Here is an 18157-nt window from a genome sequence, read left to right as displayed (position 1 = left end):
TATAGAAATTTTAATAAAAGGTGACAACTTTAAAAAGGCATTAGTGGTATTAATTAAAAGAAGGAAAAAGGAGGAAGAGAAAGTAAAAAAAAAAGAAAAAGAAAAAAGAGAAGGTGAAAGAGAAACAGAAAAAACTAAAACTGACAAAAAGGTATGGCCTTTCAAAATTACCTAGTCCAATACCCTTGTTTAAAAGAACAACATATCAGTACCCAGAAAGGTAAAGACATTTTTTCAGTCAAGTCTGTGCTAGTCAGCAAATAAGCCAGAACTGAGACCTGGGATTCTGACTTTGAGTAACTCTTCGAAGACTACTGGACTACTCACCAGTGAGATAAAACATACATGGAAGACAAAATAAACAAAATCTCTAGCAGATTTCAATGTTATGCCAGGTTATTTCTTTTTAAGGAATAACTGTTTTAAGTAGTAATCAAGTATCTCGATTATAAAACTAAACTTTATCTAACTTAATGTTTATCCTGTGAATAGCATTTATTACAACTGATTTCTTTGCTTATAAAGACTGAGTACCTTAATGCTTTCGTTGATTCTATTTACCAACCATGAAAATAACCGGCTGTAGAGGTTTTTAGCCAGCGCATCACGGGCATAATAAGCCTATTAAAAAAGAAAAAAAAAGGGTTTAATACCCACAATTATCACAAAGCACAATTTCCACAAACCAATGAAAATATTTTTAAAAAATATTTAAAGTCCTTTTATTTCAAATTTCTTTTAGAACTAGTTTTTATTATACTCTAGATGGGAAGTCAAGCTGTTAAGAGAATTAGGTGAACCATTTATACACAGTTACCTTCCCTTTTTGCATCCTAGGAAACTAATTCTAAATATTGCAAGTTTTTGCCATAAAGCTATTCATCTCAATGCTACAGAACAGAGAGAAACCAGAGGCAATTTAGAAGTCCAACAATAAGGACAAAATAAACTATGATGTTATACAGTCATCATAGAAAAATAGTCATGGAATTGAGTAATGAAATGGAAATGTTTCATCATGTGAAAATAAAACATTTGCATATGTAATACAACTACTATTTTTTTAAAACTCCTACACATAGGAAAGGAAAATGAAAGCACATTCAAATGTCTCAGACTGATGGAATCTGTAAATTTTCTTGTACTAGTTTTTTGAGTGTTTGCTCAAAAAGTTGGTATGATGAAGATAAAATCCAAATGTATTATTTATGTAGTTTTAGAGCTGTTCAGGGCTACCTGACAAAGAAGGAACAAAGGACATAAAAGGCATACATGTCTTTGTTTTTTTTTGTTTGTTTTTATTTTTGCAATGCTGGATTTGGAACCTAGGACCTTGTGCACACTAGGCAAGTGCTCTACCACTGAGCCACAGCCCGGCCCAACATATATGTCTTAGACTCCAAAGGCTGGAAGGAGTCAGCACGAGGGCCCAGGGTGAACAGTACCAGTGACAAGGTTAACACCAGCTCTCCTGGGGAAGCTGGGGCTGGCCCGGGAGAGGAAAGCTGGAAGTTCTGCCACTGTTTTTAACACATTGGCCATTATAAGTGAAGTGTGCTACTTGTAAGTAGAGAGTCAGGTTTTACTGTTAAAATAAACTGGTACATTTTTATTTCATAGAAAGTTTGTTAGATTGTATGAGAATTCCTGTTCCTTCTACCTCAATGAAACAGAATAACATTAATAACATATTTGCTTCCCTAGGATCACAGATGAAAAGAAAGCACTTTCTCCCTTCACTGGACACAGGTGTCAATCCCAAACTTCCCTCCCCACCTCTCAGCTGCTCTAATCAGGAGTAGAAAACAGACCTGGAAACTGGCACCAAAAAAATAAATAAATAAAAAAGGCAAAGCAAGTAAGGAGGGTTTGGGGAGAGGGGGCAAGGCTATGATTCAATAGTAGAAGAGGCATGTAAAATGCTAAGCAGAGAAATGTAATTTGGATATACATCCTTTCTTCAATACCCTTTCTTATAGTTTTCACTGTCTTAAATAGGTAATTCAAGTGTTTACAACAGAGCTTGGCACACAGTCTACAGATGGAGTTTCATTATGATTTCTGAAGTATCCATTTCCCCTACTATAGTCTCATGAGCCTATATAATTGTTTAATCCTTTCCCTTTTCTTCTTGTAAATTTAAGTTGTCTCAAAACCCCACAAATCCCAAAACACTATGTGTTTGTGAATAAACGTTTTTTCATCTTAATGTCATCCAGCTTTTTTTTTACCTCTACGCTATCTGCTTCCTACAAAGCACCATTTCAATGTGTGCAATAGAACAACAGTGACAACTTGTTCTGGGAAACTGCTTTATGGTTCTTAAGGTGTATTCACAGCCAGTATTGGTCTTCTTTGCTTCTTTCAAACAAATGTTCATTTGAGGGACCTCAACTCAAATGCTCCCAAGGACTGTGTAATAGGAATGAACAGGAAGCAGTGGAGAGACATATTCTAGGTCAAAGGCACTCAAATCGAACACTGAAAAAAGCAAATAATCCAAACAAAAGCAAAACTACCCTTCAGCCAAATAAAACATGCCTACTGAGCTATCTCTGGGCCCAGGGGCTGTCAATTTGCTACCCCTGACTTCTTCGGTCCAATTCATGCCACCTAATCCCCACAATATCCTATAAAGCAGAAATGGCAGGGGTGTTTATTCTAAGGAAAGTAGAAATGAGGGGAAAGGATCTACAAGGAATGTAGAAATAAGGGGAAATAGCAAGCACACTGATTCACCCTCAGATTCTGAGCATACTGTGCAAAGACTAAGTATTTCTTCGGCTGCACGAAGCTCACAGAGGAAAACCCCAGGTGGAATCCGCTTGTGAGTTGGCAGGAGTCAGGAACAGCCCTGGGTGGAATGTGCTGAGCAAGGTGGAGACCAGGGATATACAGATGTGGTTCCCACCCTCCAGAAGCTCAAATTGGAGCTGGGAAAATCAAACTGATGCAAAGAGAACAATGGCAGGGCCAAGACCAAATTGCAGAGAAAAAGGAGTTCAGAGAAAGAGAATCTGGGGGCCTAAGCGATGGAGGAAGGCTTCCTGGGTAGGGTGCAACTGGGTGGCTGTTCAGACAGGCAGACGGAATGAGTAGTGACATGGGGGTGATGGGTAAGCAGGTAAAAATAAGTACAGCCTGAGAGAACTAGAAAACAGTAAACTGATAGGTCATGTAGGGTCTGATTAGAAAGGACCTTGGAGGTCAAGAAGAGAGTTATGTAGTAGGTGAAAAATGGTCTTGGGTATCCACTGTTTCAGTATTAGTTATCCTATCTGGGGAGATCTGAATGCCCTGGGGAAAATGAGTACAGGGCAGTAACTATGATACGGGCCCAAGGATTGAAGCTGTGAGAAAAAGCTATTAAGACACATCACTCTCGTAGGAATCCAACTGTGCCAAGTGGTAAGATTGGTAGAAGCACACACCCAGACCACCACATTAAAAAGCAACACTTGATAAAGGTGCTGAAAAAATGAAGATCTCAAGCCAATTTCTTTCATCCGAAGATTAAAAACCTGTGGAAAAAGTTCTACCAGTGATAACAAAGTAACTCAAATAAACTCATCAAAAAAGGGTGCCTGTGTTGGGTTTTCACAGAGGATGTATGACAAGCAAAACACACAATAAAAACAGATCCAAAAGACAGGCCCCCAAAGGGACCTTAATGACACAGGCTTTATTATGGCATCACGTATACTTAATGACCTCAACTCTGGGCACTGAAAACATCCACGCAGAGGGGCTCTCAAAATGTGATCCTGAGTCAGCAGTAGTAGCAGTGGAGGTACCTGTGTGCTTAGTGGAAATGCAGATCCTTCCCAGCAGGTTGGGAGGAGGCTGAGGTAGGAGGCCTGCAAGTTCAAAGCCAGCCTCAGCAATTTAGTGAAAACTTGTCTCATAATTTAAAAAATAAAATTAAAAGGGGCTGGGGATGTGGCTCAGTGGTTAAGCACCCCTGGGTTCAATCCCTGACAGCAAAAAATAAATAAATAATAAGGAAAGAAATATAAATTCTTCAATCCTAACTCAGACCCACAGAATCAAAACTCCAGGGGTGTTCAACAGTGACTTTGATGCATGTCCAAATATAAGAACCACTTCTGGAGACGTTCCACTCTGACCCCAAACTTAACCTTCCCAGCCATGCTGCTGAATCCTCTTCCCATATCTAAAGCTCCAGTCAAGCTTGACTGATCCTATTCCTGATACGGGCTCCAATCTGGCTTTTCTCAGTGCTTTCTTTTTGAAATGCCCTTTCACCCATTCTTTATACATCTAAATCCTTCAATCTCTCCATGAAGCCTTTCCTAATCCCTTACTTCCCTACCAAGGGCCCAAGTGGGCGCCTGTGTTGTTCAGGCTCTCAACATCTTCTCCACGAAGTCAGTTACTCCCCATCTGACTTTGAAAAGTAGGGCTGAAGTGGACAGACATGACAGCAGATGCAGCAATTCAGAAAGACACCACAGCACAACCAGGTAAGGACTGCTATAAACGAATCTCCATGTACATAAAATTACAGTATTTTCCACAGTCCAAGTAACTCATGTTAAGTAAGACTTAATGCTGAAGGAAAGCAAAGGAAGGCAGGCATTCTTGGGTTAGCAGGAAAGTCTAACTTTAATTAGAACAAGAAAGGGTAAACTCTACCCTACTGTCTTACAAATGCCTAAAGCTAGTTATAAGGAGGACGGGATAAAGAATACAGTTGAATAAACAAAGTAGGCCGAGGCCGAGTGGGAAAAGTCCTGAATTACTCATTTAATTCTAGACCAGACCAGTATGGACTGGTAGGAAAATTTCTAAGCACAGCACAAGGGGCTCCATATGCTGCCTGGTTCCCCCTAACCATCCACCCATCATCCATCTATCCAAACAGATATCCATTTAACTTGAATCAAAAGGAAATAAGGAGGCAGCTCAGATTTGCATCTTAAGAACACTGATTGGCCTCAATGTGGAGGAAAGAGGGGGTACAGTAAGAAAGGTCAGGAGTTCAATTTGACCATCTGACCACAGAACTGGCTTCTCCCACTGTCTTCTCCAAATCAGTAAATGGCAACTACTGAGTTTTCCTCGACTCTTCTATCATTCATCAAGCCATGAGCAAGCCCTGCTGCCTCCACCTTCAAAACAGACCCACAATGGGCTCACATCTCACTGACTCAGTCACTGTGACCACATGGTCCAAGCCACCATCATCTCTGGGTTAGGAAGTGCTGTTCGCCTCCTTCCTCTCCACAATCAGTTAGGATGACCTGTGAAACAAAGGGCAGAACCTGCCACTCTTTTACTCAAAACACTCCAGTCCTTTCCCACCTCACCCTGACCCTCCTTCCCTGCCGCTATGGATCTCCCTGACTCTGCTCTACTTTTTCTCTTTGTCCACTGAACTTATCACCAGCTAGCTTGCTATAGCATTAACATATCATGTCTCCCTGCTGCCGGAATTTTAAGCTCTCTGAGGGCAGGGATCCTTCATCTATTGAGTTTATCGCTATATCCAGGGCCTAGAATACCTGGAACTTAGTAGGACAGTTGAGATACTAGCCAGCAAAATAAAGTTTCATTTAGAAATACCACCAAATTTTAAAATGTCTTCTTGCGTACATTATGATTTACCCACCTGAGCCACATTCAGCGTAGTTGAAACTTTCTCCTGTTTGGCTTCAACTGTTCGGAAACTGAATGCTCGTTCTAGAACAGACTGATCAATGCCAGTCAACTCGCAAATTTCTTTTAACTCTGTTGGGGAGCAGGGGAAGATGGACACAAGAGGTGAACTATATGTGTACTGATAATCATCACCAAGGCTTAGGCTGTTTCTTCTAAAGTGCACTCAAACTCAACAATCTAACCTGTATAAATTTTAAAAGGCTTTTTTAAAACTTAACTGCAACTATACTTCTGTTCAGTTTCACTAGAAAGCTTTTTTCAAACCAATGGAAAACAAAAGTTTTACTTTCTAGATTTAAAACTGGGCAGAAAGTCAACACAAGTTTACTAAACAAGGTGATTCTTGACTGACTTACCATTTTTATCTTTAATTTTGCTCTCATCTAAACCGTTCACTCGAGATTCAGGCTTGAACTCGATGTTCCCCAATTTCAACACTGCTGCCACCACCTCCAAGACAGATTCGGCTTCATGATCCATAAAGCCCACAATCTGCATGGCATTCTGGCAAGAGAAAGAAAAAAAGCACCTATTTTGTTTCTATAGTTCTTTGTTGTTCTTGTTGTGTTTTTTAAAGAACCATATCACAGATTTATTTCTGGGGAGAAAGCTCAAATCTTAAGACAAGCCTGTTATCTTTCTCAGTGGCACAATGGGATTCAAGGGGTACCTTACATGCTGTGGCAGCAGGGTGGGGGAGACAAGCAAAGAGCAAGACAGAAGAGGCTGCCAGAGCCTTGGTCCCTGCCCCACTCCAACCACTGCAACTTGGTTTGCACATCTGCCTTTTTTACTACTCCAACAAAGAAAACTGTTCACTGACTTTACATATGAGAAAAACTGGTTTGCAAAGGTAAGCACCTCATCCAAGACAGGATGGGTACAAGGGACGCTCATTCATTCCTAAATTTATATGTGCCAGGCAGAGTGGTTACAGAATTGTCCTTGGACTCAAGTCTTGAACAAAATCATGTCCAGGAGACAAAAGACTACTGCTTCCATATAAGAATGTTTACAGAGTTTTAAAAAGTGGTATACTCTGAGGGATGCTTCTTTTTTAAGAACAGTTGGTATCATTATGATAATGATGACGATGACCACGAGGAGGACAACTAGGCTATATGGCAATGGTAGTGAAGTATATTTTGATGTTATAAAAATTTCAAACATACACAAAAGTAGAGAGAAGAGGGAAAGAATCCTCACATCCTTTTCACTCGCCCGCAAGGATCGGTCGATGCCAATCCTGTTTAATCTATAAAGCGACCTATTCCCCGTCATCCCCACAACCCCAGCTGTCTCATTTGGAAGTAAATCCCAGTTACCACATCACATCGTAATAGGAGTAATTTTGATAGTATGTGCCACATAAAGACAGAAAATAAGAGTATTATGTAAAGCCATTCCTTTTCTAATGGATGTGGAATGTTAATCATTCTGGTATATACACCAGCATTCTAAAACGGGGCAAAACCAAGATTTTCTGTTTCAAAGCCGGTTCTGATTTAATAGTTTCCAAGGGCAGTTTTCACACTTGGAAATTAACTTTGGCTATAAAACTCAGGCTATAAAAACATTTGGAATTTAAATATAACATTATAAGAGTAAAGTCCCAGGATAATATATGTAAGCTCCTTTTGATAAATGCTAAAATCACTTGCTCTGGTGAAGTGTGGTCTACGTAACCTGGTATGATTCTTAAAGTACTAAAAAACCAAACTAATAAAAATGTAACACATTCTTGTGTAATTCTAAAACCTTCGGGAGAATAATTTATGCTCAAAAGAAAACTCAGGACTATCACCAGTTCTGATGGAGCAATCGACTGCTAGTCATTTTTAAGTGTAATAAAATCATTCCATCTTACCCTGACAGTTCTGAAATTGGCTGCATCGTCCACTCCATTAACTTTGGCAGAGTCCAGACTCAGGTAGTTGTATCTGCTGAAATCCCGCTCAAGCTTAAGCTTATCTATTGAATCACACATATGAATCGGTAAGTTGCTTGAATAAATCTAATTGGCATCAATACTCCATTTTTAACCCTTCAGAGAAGATGACTTTCATATTATGTACTGAATCAACAGAACAAAAGCAAATACCCAAATACCAATAATAGCATTTCTCTAAAATTACCTTATCACTGTTGGACACATTCAAACTCTGCTTTTTTACACTGATTCTTACTGGGTAATTTCCTTTTTATATTTTTATAACATAAAATGTCTTTAACATACTACTCCATGATAACATATGATGCCCATCTAGGGATTCCTTTACCATTGCATATTTGGGTTGTGCCCAGTTTATAATAATAATGATAATGATAATAATAATAATAATAATAATAATAATAATATAGGACAATGATAAACATTTTTTTATTTTTTTTAAGTTGTAGATGGACATAATACCTTTATTTTATTTATTTATTTAATTGCTGAGCTACAATCCCAGCCCAAGTGATAAGCATTCTTTATGTGAATTGCTTTTTGGATTCATTTGAATTATTCTGGAGGGAAATAAAGTGGTGTGACTGGGGGGTAAGTTCATGTCATTTTGACTGTTATTTGGCTAAATAAATCAGTGGATCATGGGTCTAAATGCATCAGTAACAACTCTGTCAGTTTTATCTTTTTATAGAACTGCTAATACACATGCACTGGATACTTGTGTGCTGTACCAGGTATCTTTATTGATTATTAGTGAGGAGGATTTTTCTCCCCAAGTGTGGTTGGCTTTCCATAGCTCTTCTTGTTTATACTACTTGTTCAATATTTTTATCATTTACCTATTGACTCTGGACACTGCTGTTATTTTCTAAAATATCTGAGGGTCAGGTTATTAATCTGTTGTATCAACTATCCACAATTTTTTGAATTCTCACTGAGCAATTTGCTTTTATATAATTGTATTCATTTACCGTTCCCTGATAATTTTCTCTCCCCAAGTGAAATTTTACATTCTTCTAATTTTATTTTTTATAGTTGTGGTTAGCCCCTCCCCTCAACATCAGGCTTTGATAAGCTATTTGAGACGTCTGGCTGAGTCTCTGGTAAGGTATGGGATATGAGACAAACGCTAGGGTGGGGCCCAAGCAAGCACACCACTTCTCCACTTCAACCAGAGTCATGGAAACTTTAAGAAGAAAGAAGCATATGGAACACATTTTAAGGAGAATGCTCTGGAAAACACTGTAGCACTAAAAATTAAAACACAGACACAAGGACTTACGAAGGAGCTCTTCAGAGGCACCAGAGAGCAGCTGATAGAATACATGGAAGTTTCTTTCACCTCTTGGCTGCTTAACGACCCGAGATTTCTCTAAAAGATCTAAAGAGAAAAGAATTAACTCACGTTATAAAACTCATTTTGCTTTTAAATCCACCATGCATCTTTTTTCCCTTTCACCTTCTTCTTCATTTTCTACTTTGTATCAATGAAATAAAATAGTAAAAGAAATTACATTTTCTCAATTCTACTTTCGGAAAGTCGCACAACTCTAACCAAAATCACCAAATTAAACAAACTAGGTTCTTTTTAAACAGTGAATATGCAAAATAAGTTACATTCAATAAGCCTGATGAAATACTAAAATTTTCTTTTTAATTATGTTTAATTCTTCAAAGTGTAACATTAAAAATTTAAGCAATGAAATGCAGCTATTCAATTATGAGTCCACTTAATTACAATGATAAGAGTAAATTTTAAGATCTCACTGTGCTCACAAGTGCTTTAGATACATTATCTCACTGAATTCTCCTATTTAATAGCTGATGGCCCAAGTTTAAGCAACTTATTTGATAACTCGTGGAACCAAGAGTTGAAATGAGGCCACTGGACCCTAGTGCAGCCTGTACTTCATAGTCACACTGCCTGCTACCAGAGAGAAGTAAACTAGATTTTTCTGGATATCTTGAAGTCTTGGAATTTGGTGTTGGTTGTATGTTTTCATCTATTACAGATTATTTTTTTATTTCACAAATTAAAGGTCTTATCAAATTTTCAGACTTTAGAATAAAAAAAGAAACCAGAAAGAAAGGGAGTCATTGAAGAATATACTGCAGATGGTACAGCATTAGAGGAGGTTCCTGCCCAGAACCCTGGTTAGCCCTTGACAGTGATACGAAAGAGGTCTGGACTCCAGGAAAGGTCAGTTTTAGTAATAGCATATCAAATCGATAATTTCATTACTGAACACTAATTCTAGAGAACAGACATTTGATTCCTAATCAGGTTGAAATATAAAACAATACAAAATGATGTACAATCTCTTTGGGGATGATAGCTGAAGTTTTTTATTCATATTTCTGGAATCCACAGCAACATTTGAGGAAGGAGCCTACGTCAGGTGAATTTGATGAAAGAGAAGTTCTAGGGTGTTCCAAATCCATTAGACTGTTTGTAAGAAGAAAGAGATGGGTTGTAAGGAAACACAAAATCACGCCAACTGAAAAAAGAACAAAAATATGTGAAAACAAAAATTATTAAGAACAAGATGCTGTGAATTTTTCATTTTCATCTCCAGTTCTCACATGACATGGAAAACTGCCAATGCTTTCAAATCACAGATGGAGAACAATGAAGACTTCGTATTTAGAAAAAGGAAAATAGAAAGGCAAAGTTGCATGTAGGAAAAAACTTACGGGAAAAAAAAAAAGAACTGGGAATTTTTTATCTCCAAAGAAATGAAAGTTTCAATTACTAAATAAACACTGATATGTGGAAGAAAAGATGGAATAAGTAGGTCAAGATAAGTGTGCACTGTGCTTATACTTACTAGGTGGTCGAGCTTCTGCTAGGTTCTCAGAGTAGCAGAGTTTTAGAAGAAGAATCTATAGGCAGATTCTTCTCTGAGAAACTAAACCTCAAGGTAAATTCCCCAATCTAGAAGAAAGTTAACTCGACTACATGAAAAATATAAACATACGCTACACTGACTCTATCCATTCATGCACACATTCCTTCAACTGCTCACCCACTATGTGCCAGGAAGGATGTGGAAACAGGCCCAGCACTGACTGTAAACGTGGAGACTTTCTCTCCTTTTACAGGAGTCACACAAGATCTCAGTTACTCATGGCACCCAAACAATAGCAGTGGCTCTTTTCAAAGGGAGATGACAAGGTGCTTAAGAGTAAGGAGAAGGTGAGGTGGGGAAGATAGAGACACCAGGAAGTTCTGGCTCTTTCTGTAGCTCTAAGAGCAGTGCTGCTACTCATAAGCCCTGCGCATCCTGCAAGCCTGCTGCCCTTCCACCCAATAGTGGCACCTTCATTATGATGACAACCAGCAACACCTACATGACCACATTCCAAAAGCAAAGTGATATCCCCAGACAATAATAATGCCTGCAAAAAGCAGTTACAACATGCTGCAGCTTAATGTGTAGCACTTTTGAGCAGATGCTCGTGGACTACGTAGGGAACAGAAGTAGCAGTAGCTGTAAGATTCAGCAGAGAATAACCCTGGGCTAAAAAATAACATTCCCTTGTGCATGCTGTGAAAAGGAATGTTGGCTGAATGTGCTTCTGGAACCACACGCGCTGATATAATCAGTGATGACTACCATATCTGAATATGAAGCATAATGTTGTGTCTAAAAGGAAAGGTACAAAGGGGAAGCAGAAAGGGAGCCTGCACTGACCTTCCACTACACACTCCTCACTCCCCATTTGTTACCACGTTGAGCCCAGAATACCTCTGAGGTTGGTTTTATGATCACTATTTTACATATAAGAAAATGAGGCTCACACTCTTGACAACAGAGCTGGAACTCAAAAGCTTTGGGTGACTAGGATATCAAACTTGTACTCTCTGATTTTCTAGTACAAAAAAAAAAAAAAAAAAAAGAAAGAAAAAAGAAAAAGAAAAAAATCCTTAAATCCTTGGAAATGTTGTACTTTATATGAAATACATGACTTCACCAAGCAATTCATCACCAAATGAGGAATCTTTATTACAAAGCTGTTGGAAGGTTTCACCACTTAAAATGCTTACTCTATTACCCCAGAGCCTCCTATTTCAGTTCCTTTATGACTTTTCCCGTAAGTCACAAGCTTCCAGGTAGAAAAGTAATTAGGGATAATGTTTGCCCCCAAATAATTTACTGGTGCTTAAAACCATTCCCTATTGGTGTTTTTCCCTGCTAAATGTGCATGCACCAACATAACCTAACAGCATGAAGCCATATTAAATAATTACTCAAAGTAGAGAATATAAACTCAATTCACCATGGGACATACCACCTGACCACTTTAATTTACTTAAATGTGCCCCTGAATTAAGTCAAAGCAGAACACTGGCACAGCCTTCTCTTCTGCCTTAGGTACTTCTGCCACTGCTGACTGAGCCTCTACCAACGAGATTTAGTAAAGAAGAATGATTACTAGATGCCAGATATTTAGTACACGAGAGAGAGTTCGAGAGTCTCCAGATACACCAATGCACCTGTATCCACCCCTCAATACAAAAAGCTTATACTAAGTTTAATATACATTTATATTTTAAAGGAAGAGATAAACTTATTGAGCCTTTCTAAGAGAGGCATTAAAGAAGCAGAGACAAAGAAACAAGGAAATCAGAACTTGCCCCCCACCCCACCAGTCCTGCTGTTGCCACCGGACTATTGGCACATGTCATTATTTCAGGGCTTTCTTAATTTGACTAATTTCCAGCTAATCCACGACATGTACATGTGCAGGTGCATGTCACAGAACATCCTCCCCAAGGCATAACTTGAAAAAAATAAAACGTCCATGAATGAACCAGCTGGCAAATGAAGACCTTTAATTGACGAAGGAATAAAAAGAATAAAAAGGTTGGGAAGAAAAAAAATCTCATTACTTTGGTAAAGGAAGGATTAGACAGTTGATAAAAATTTATTTATTTTATGCATCATCTCCTCTCTTAGAAAAATAAGTGATGCAAATTCCTGATGAAGGCTTAAGAAAGAATCAACCTCAGCTCTATTTTTCAAGTGAGGTCAGAATGACAAGGAAAACCCCACCAAGACTCTATGACTCACAATGCTGACCCCCAGGAGCTCTCCAAGAACTCCAAGGCCAATATTTGGAAAAAGCATGGCAGGGACATTTAGGTTCTTCCAAGGAATTTATGCCTTTTTATTAATGCAGATGAATACACCAAACAATAGCATGTCCCGTAATCTAAGTAGATAAAATTTTTCTACTGTTTTTCTTCATCTTAGATAATAATCCCCCAGAAACCCCCCAAAAATGCCAAATAACCAGTGAGTCACTAGGCACAACTCACTGCAGCTTCTATGGAAAATCTTGATTATGAACTTAGGTTTACTTACCAATTGGGGCATGTATTCTAAAATCAACTCTCTCTCTATTTTTTGGAAATAGAAAATGTAAATTCTCAAGACTGACAAATTTTAAATATTAAAAAGATTGGGCAAAGTCTTTTTAAGAATCATTCACTGTGCATGTTTATTACAGTTAATTAAAAAAAAAAAAAAAAAAAAAAAACTGGTTGTGATACCAACTCAGGCCTGTTGAGCAATCCCAGTCTCAGGTAGATCTCTACCTTTTTCCAGGATAAGGCTTTGAGAGATCTGAACATCTGGCTTGCCGTGACATCATAACCCTTCCTCATCTTCATAGCACTTTACAGTACTTCTTTTTTTTAAGGAATCAGTCTGAAGTTCTTGCTCAAAGATCAGTTTGCCGAAGCTATAGAAATCAGCACTAAAGGTAATTAAACATGTAATGTGAAAAGTTCTAACAGGATAGCTAGAGTCTACACATGAAAATTAGCTTGGGCTCTAAAGCAATAAGAAAACTTGGCTGATTATCAACCTAATTAACTAATTCCTATTTATTAAAAAGATATGGCTGCATACACTGTACACATGTGTTTTTACAAGACTGTTTTCTGATGCAAATTTAAGGTCTACCTAACTGAGAATTTACTCATGCATGTATCTAAATCTAAAATTCTAGACACAATCAGAATTAAAACTAATGATATATCTAGAACTTAAAGTTATTATGCAAATTATCTTAATAAACAGATTCATTCCTCAGTATGAGGTTTAGAAATATTTGAACACCTGGTCTCTTCTTTATTTGTATGTAGTTTTATCTCATGATAAATACACTTTTTGTGGTAAACATAATTTGGTTAAAAGAATACAAAATCAAGACAAAACATCTACTTTTATCTAAAGACATCCATCATTGCATAACAGTTATTTGAAATGTCAATTTTATTACTACTGACACTTCAAAATCAATGTTATTTGTTTTCCTAAGGAACTTTAAAAATCAAAATGCTAAAGGAAAAAAAGTCTGATATTTAAGCTAGGTAATGTACTGTCTTAGTTTTTTCATGATGTGTGACCATAAAGAAGGCAGATTAAAAACAGATACCATTTATTGGTTAAGTATTTGCTAGCCACTGAGAACTGACTCATATACAGACAGTCTCCAATTTGACCTCAATGCTTCTAGTCCCAGGAAACAAAGCAGGTTATAGTCTCCTTGAGAACAGGTTGTAACAGGCAGTTTCACTCCTAATCAATGATTTGCCAACAATAAAATCAAAGAGATGATATAAAAGAAAGGAACAAAGTGATAAATCTCAATTTAAAAGAAAATTATGTTGTATACCCTACAAAATGGCATGAGGGTGCCACATATATAGATTAGATAATGTGCCATGAGGTACACAGCACATATAAAAATATGAGGCAACTATATCATAAATTCAAAAGAAACATAAAAGAAAGGAAATTCAGAGCAATTTGCTCCATCCCTCAGCCCCCCTGTAAAGGGAGGGGCCTCCTCCTCCTCCTGCTTTAGTTCCCCTGGGAAGAATCTTCCTTGGACACTCTCCAGCCTCTCAGCTCCTCTTCCCTCCTACTGGGCCAGTGAGTTTTGGAGAAGGGTCTGGGCATGCACACAGGCTCAGTCTTCTGGGGTCCTCATGCTGTCCACCCATCCAGCTCCACTCCTCAGTGTGGAGACAGTGGGGTGATCCACACAGGAGAGGCCCAGCAGTACTTAGTGCCTGGATGACCACCTAACTGCCAAACTGCCAGAGGACTACTAGCACACCTATATATTTGGGTAATACACCAAAAGCCACTTTCTTCAACTTTGACTTTAATAGGAACACAGCCACTTCCTCTACAATTTGATTCCCATGCCTATTTTTCATGTGTTTCCAAGCTGGGTGAAGGAAAGGATATTTCTACCAGACCACTGTATTCGTTTTGATTGTGTAACAAACCACCTCAAAACTCAGTAGTTTAAAACGAAACCATTTATTAGTTCATGACTTTGGGAGTCAGTTGGGCAGTTCTCCTCTGAGTCAGCACGGTTGATCTCCGCTGGGCTTGGTCAAGGGTTGGCAGTCAATCTAAGAAGTCCTCGCTCATGTCTGACAGTTCATTCTACGTGCCAATCATCATCCAGCAGACCAGTCAGGCTCATTCACATGGCAGTGATGAGAGAGTTCCCAAGATCATCAAGGAAAGACAAACTTCGATGCGTAATGTTCAAGTCTTTGGTTGTACTATATTTGCTAACTATTCCACTGATTAAAACAAATCTCATGGCCAAGCCTGAGTCAGTGAGAGAGGGAACTACCCAAGGGTGTAGACACAGGGTGAGAAATTATTGTGGTCATTTTGAAATACGTCATCAATTTGTGTCTATTTAAAATAAAATGGTCATAAATTCTTTTGACACTTTCCTATTGAGAAAGGGATTATGGCCCTACCAGTGAAAGTGGACAAGTCTGTACCCACTTTGACTTACAGTATACTGCAGGAGTAACATGCCCTATGACATCCTAAGCTACTTCAGGCTTCCTCCTGATTCATTCCGAGCACTTGCTGTCAGGGCATTCCCTTCCGGAAAACACTGGAAAGCTACATGGAGGCAGTTCCAGTGAGAGTCTGGCCTTAGAATTCTACCAGCTGGTCTGACACGAGTGTCAAAGGCTCCGGAGAATTCTAAGTTGCCCCCAACCATTTGTGTTTCCAGCTGAAGGTCCATACACAGTGAGGACAAGCCATTGCTGCCCTGCCCCACCCAGCTTCTCAACGCACAGAACCCAGAGCAATGAAAAGGGCTGCTATTTTACATTACTAAGTTTGGGGAGTTTGTTGGGCAGCAAGAATAAGCAGAATACACCCAGTCTCAACATCTGCCTCCCTTCATGATTCATGAATCCTGTATCTTTTCAAGTTGAACAAAAAACACAGTAAAGGATGATGTTTCACTATCGATAATTTTGTTTGCTAAAATTATTTTAAAATGAGTGGCATAGAATATTCAGATAAAACTGTCCAATAAAAGCAGAGGCATAATTACTTATGCGATTATTAATTAATTAATTCAACAAGTATATATTAGATGTCTATTTTAGTTGCTGATCATTCAGTAATATACCAGACTAAGTCTCTGACCTGATACAGCATATCTTTGATGAAGGGTTTAGTATTAAATAGTGAAAACCACCAACACTTATTGTGTGCTTCCTACATGCCAGGTAAGGACATGCCAAGTCTGCTGTGATGCTAATAGATGCTAATAAATAACTGACACCTCATATAACCCCAGTTCAGAACTATTATTATTCCCATTTCAAAGATGAAGAAGCAGAAGCTCAGAGATTTAGGGAACTTCCTGGCTTTTTGTGTAGACACTGGTTAATCATGTTTAATCACATGATTAAACCAAAAAGAGTTACACAAGCAGGCTCATGAATGTGCCCTAAATAATGAAGCAGGAATACAGGGGCTGCCTGTAGTTAACCAATTCCATGCTCCTCTGTGGCACAGACACACCTACTGCATGCCAGGTATTACAATAGGTTCTTATGCTCTACTGTAAACAGGACAACCATATTTCTTGTCCTTCATTTACACAGGTATGTACATGCTTGAAATCATAAAGTATTTTCCTAGCATATGTTTGTTATTTTCCTTTTAGCAATAAAAATCTCTGGATTTATATCATATTTTCTCCAGTCTAAACTGCCACCAAACCAGGCAGAATGGTGCGTGCCTATAATTCCAGTGACTTGGAAGGCCGAGGCAGGAGGATCGCAAGTTCAAAGCCAGCCTCAGCAATTTAACAAGGCCCTAAGCAACTAAGAGAGACTGCCTCAAAACAGAAAGTATAAAGGGCTGGAGAAGTGGCTCAGTGGTTAAGCATCCCTGAATTTAATCTGCAGTACCCAAACAAACCAACAAATAAAAGAAACTGCCACCGAGAGTCACAGATATAAGAAGCTACCTGGGACTATCGATAAAAGCATTGGGTTTAGAAAAACTTACAATTCAAAACACTAAACACAAAATCCTAAAATATAAAGGTATAAATGTTAGGAGACCACTAGGCCTTACCAAACTAGGAGAAGTGTTATTCTAGATCAATTGAACATCTGGATGTACTTTCATATTTTCTTTTCTATTGAAGCAAACATTTGCCATCTTCTATTTTTTCTTTAACAAATCTTTTTTTTTAATTGGTGCATTATAATTATTCATAATAGTGGGATTCATTATGCCATATTCATAAATGCACATACATAATTTGATCGATATCATCTTCTATTTTAGTAACACCTCTTTCCTAATGACACTAACTTCAGTGATATACAAATTTCAGAAGAATTCCAGACTTAAATTTTATAGCACACACCTCTTTTAGAAAGAGATGAGTTACTAGGCTTTCTTTTCCACTGCTTGGGCAAACAACTAGCTGGAGGGATCCTATGCCTTTTTCAGGGTAATATTTTTAGTCAATAATATCTGCTTTTACCAGGTGGCTATTGGAAAAGGAGACAACAAATACTTTGTACAAAATGGCAAATCTAGTCTTCTTTTCCAGGTTACAGGAAACTAGCAGCTTCTAGCAGCCTGGAGAGAACACAAGTGGGTTTACTCTTTGTTGTTCACCCTGTAAGCCAGTAGGCAGCAACTCCCAGTGACCAGCTATGAGTCAGTCCTCCATCTACACAGGAAGCAAAGTCCTCCCTCACCACTAATGTGCACCTTCCCTCTCCAGAGCAATGGACACTTCTGATCACCAGGGTGTTCCCACTACCACTAACTTCAATATAATTCCATTGTGGGAACAGACAGTAACAAACACCATATGAAACTCATTCATGAAGATACAGTAATCTTAATTGGAAAAGAACTGAATGTTTAATATTTATTTTCCATGGATACTGTAAGAATGAGGGGGCAGGAAGACATTTCTGTTTAAAACTTAACACTTTAAAATTTAAAACTGAAGTTTCTTTCTCATTCTTAAAATATTAATAGAGTAATTCCTAATTATTTTCCTAGAATTCTCAAGGACTATAATGGCTAAATCATTCCAGAAAGTTCAATGACAAATTCTGTAATAAAAACAAAAGCAAACTTACCCTCATTTTAAAAGAGTATTATTAATTTAATAAGTAGAGCTGCTCATACTTCAGATAGA

General features: G+C 38.2%; 1 protein-coding gene across 4 annotated transcripts in view; it reads right to left on the bottom strand.

The window, feature by feature from the left end:
• MYO1B (myosin IB) overlaps positions 1-18157 on the bottom strand; it is a 170673-nt gene that overhangs the window by 45672 nt on the left and 106844 nt on the right. For all 4 annotated transcript variants that reach the window (XM_079135084.1, XM_079135086.1, XM_079135087.1 and 1 more), the window contains exons 8-12: positions 8916-9014; positions 7550-7653; positions 6039-6186; positions 5633-5751; positions 535-621 (exon numbers count right to left, since the gene is read on the bottom strand). In XM_079135084.1, coding sequence (XP_078991210.1) covers positions 535-621; positions 5633-5751; positions 6039-6186; positions 7550-7653; positions 8916-9014 — 557 coding nt within the window. The remainder of the gene's footprint in view (positions 1-534; positions 622-5632; positions 5752-6038; positions 6187-7549; positions 7654-8915; positions 9015-18157) is intronic.

This window comes from Sciurus vulgaris, assembly GCF_902686455.1.
Source record: "Sciurus vulgaris genome assembly, chromosome: 3".
Taxonomy (NCBI): Eukaryota; Metazoa; Chordata; class Mammalia; order Rodentia; family Sciuridae; genus Sciurus; species Sciurus vulgaris.
Note: the sequence above shows the minus strand (reverse complement) of the source record. Positions and strands in the feature narration are given on the sequence as shown.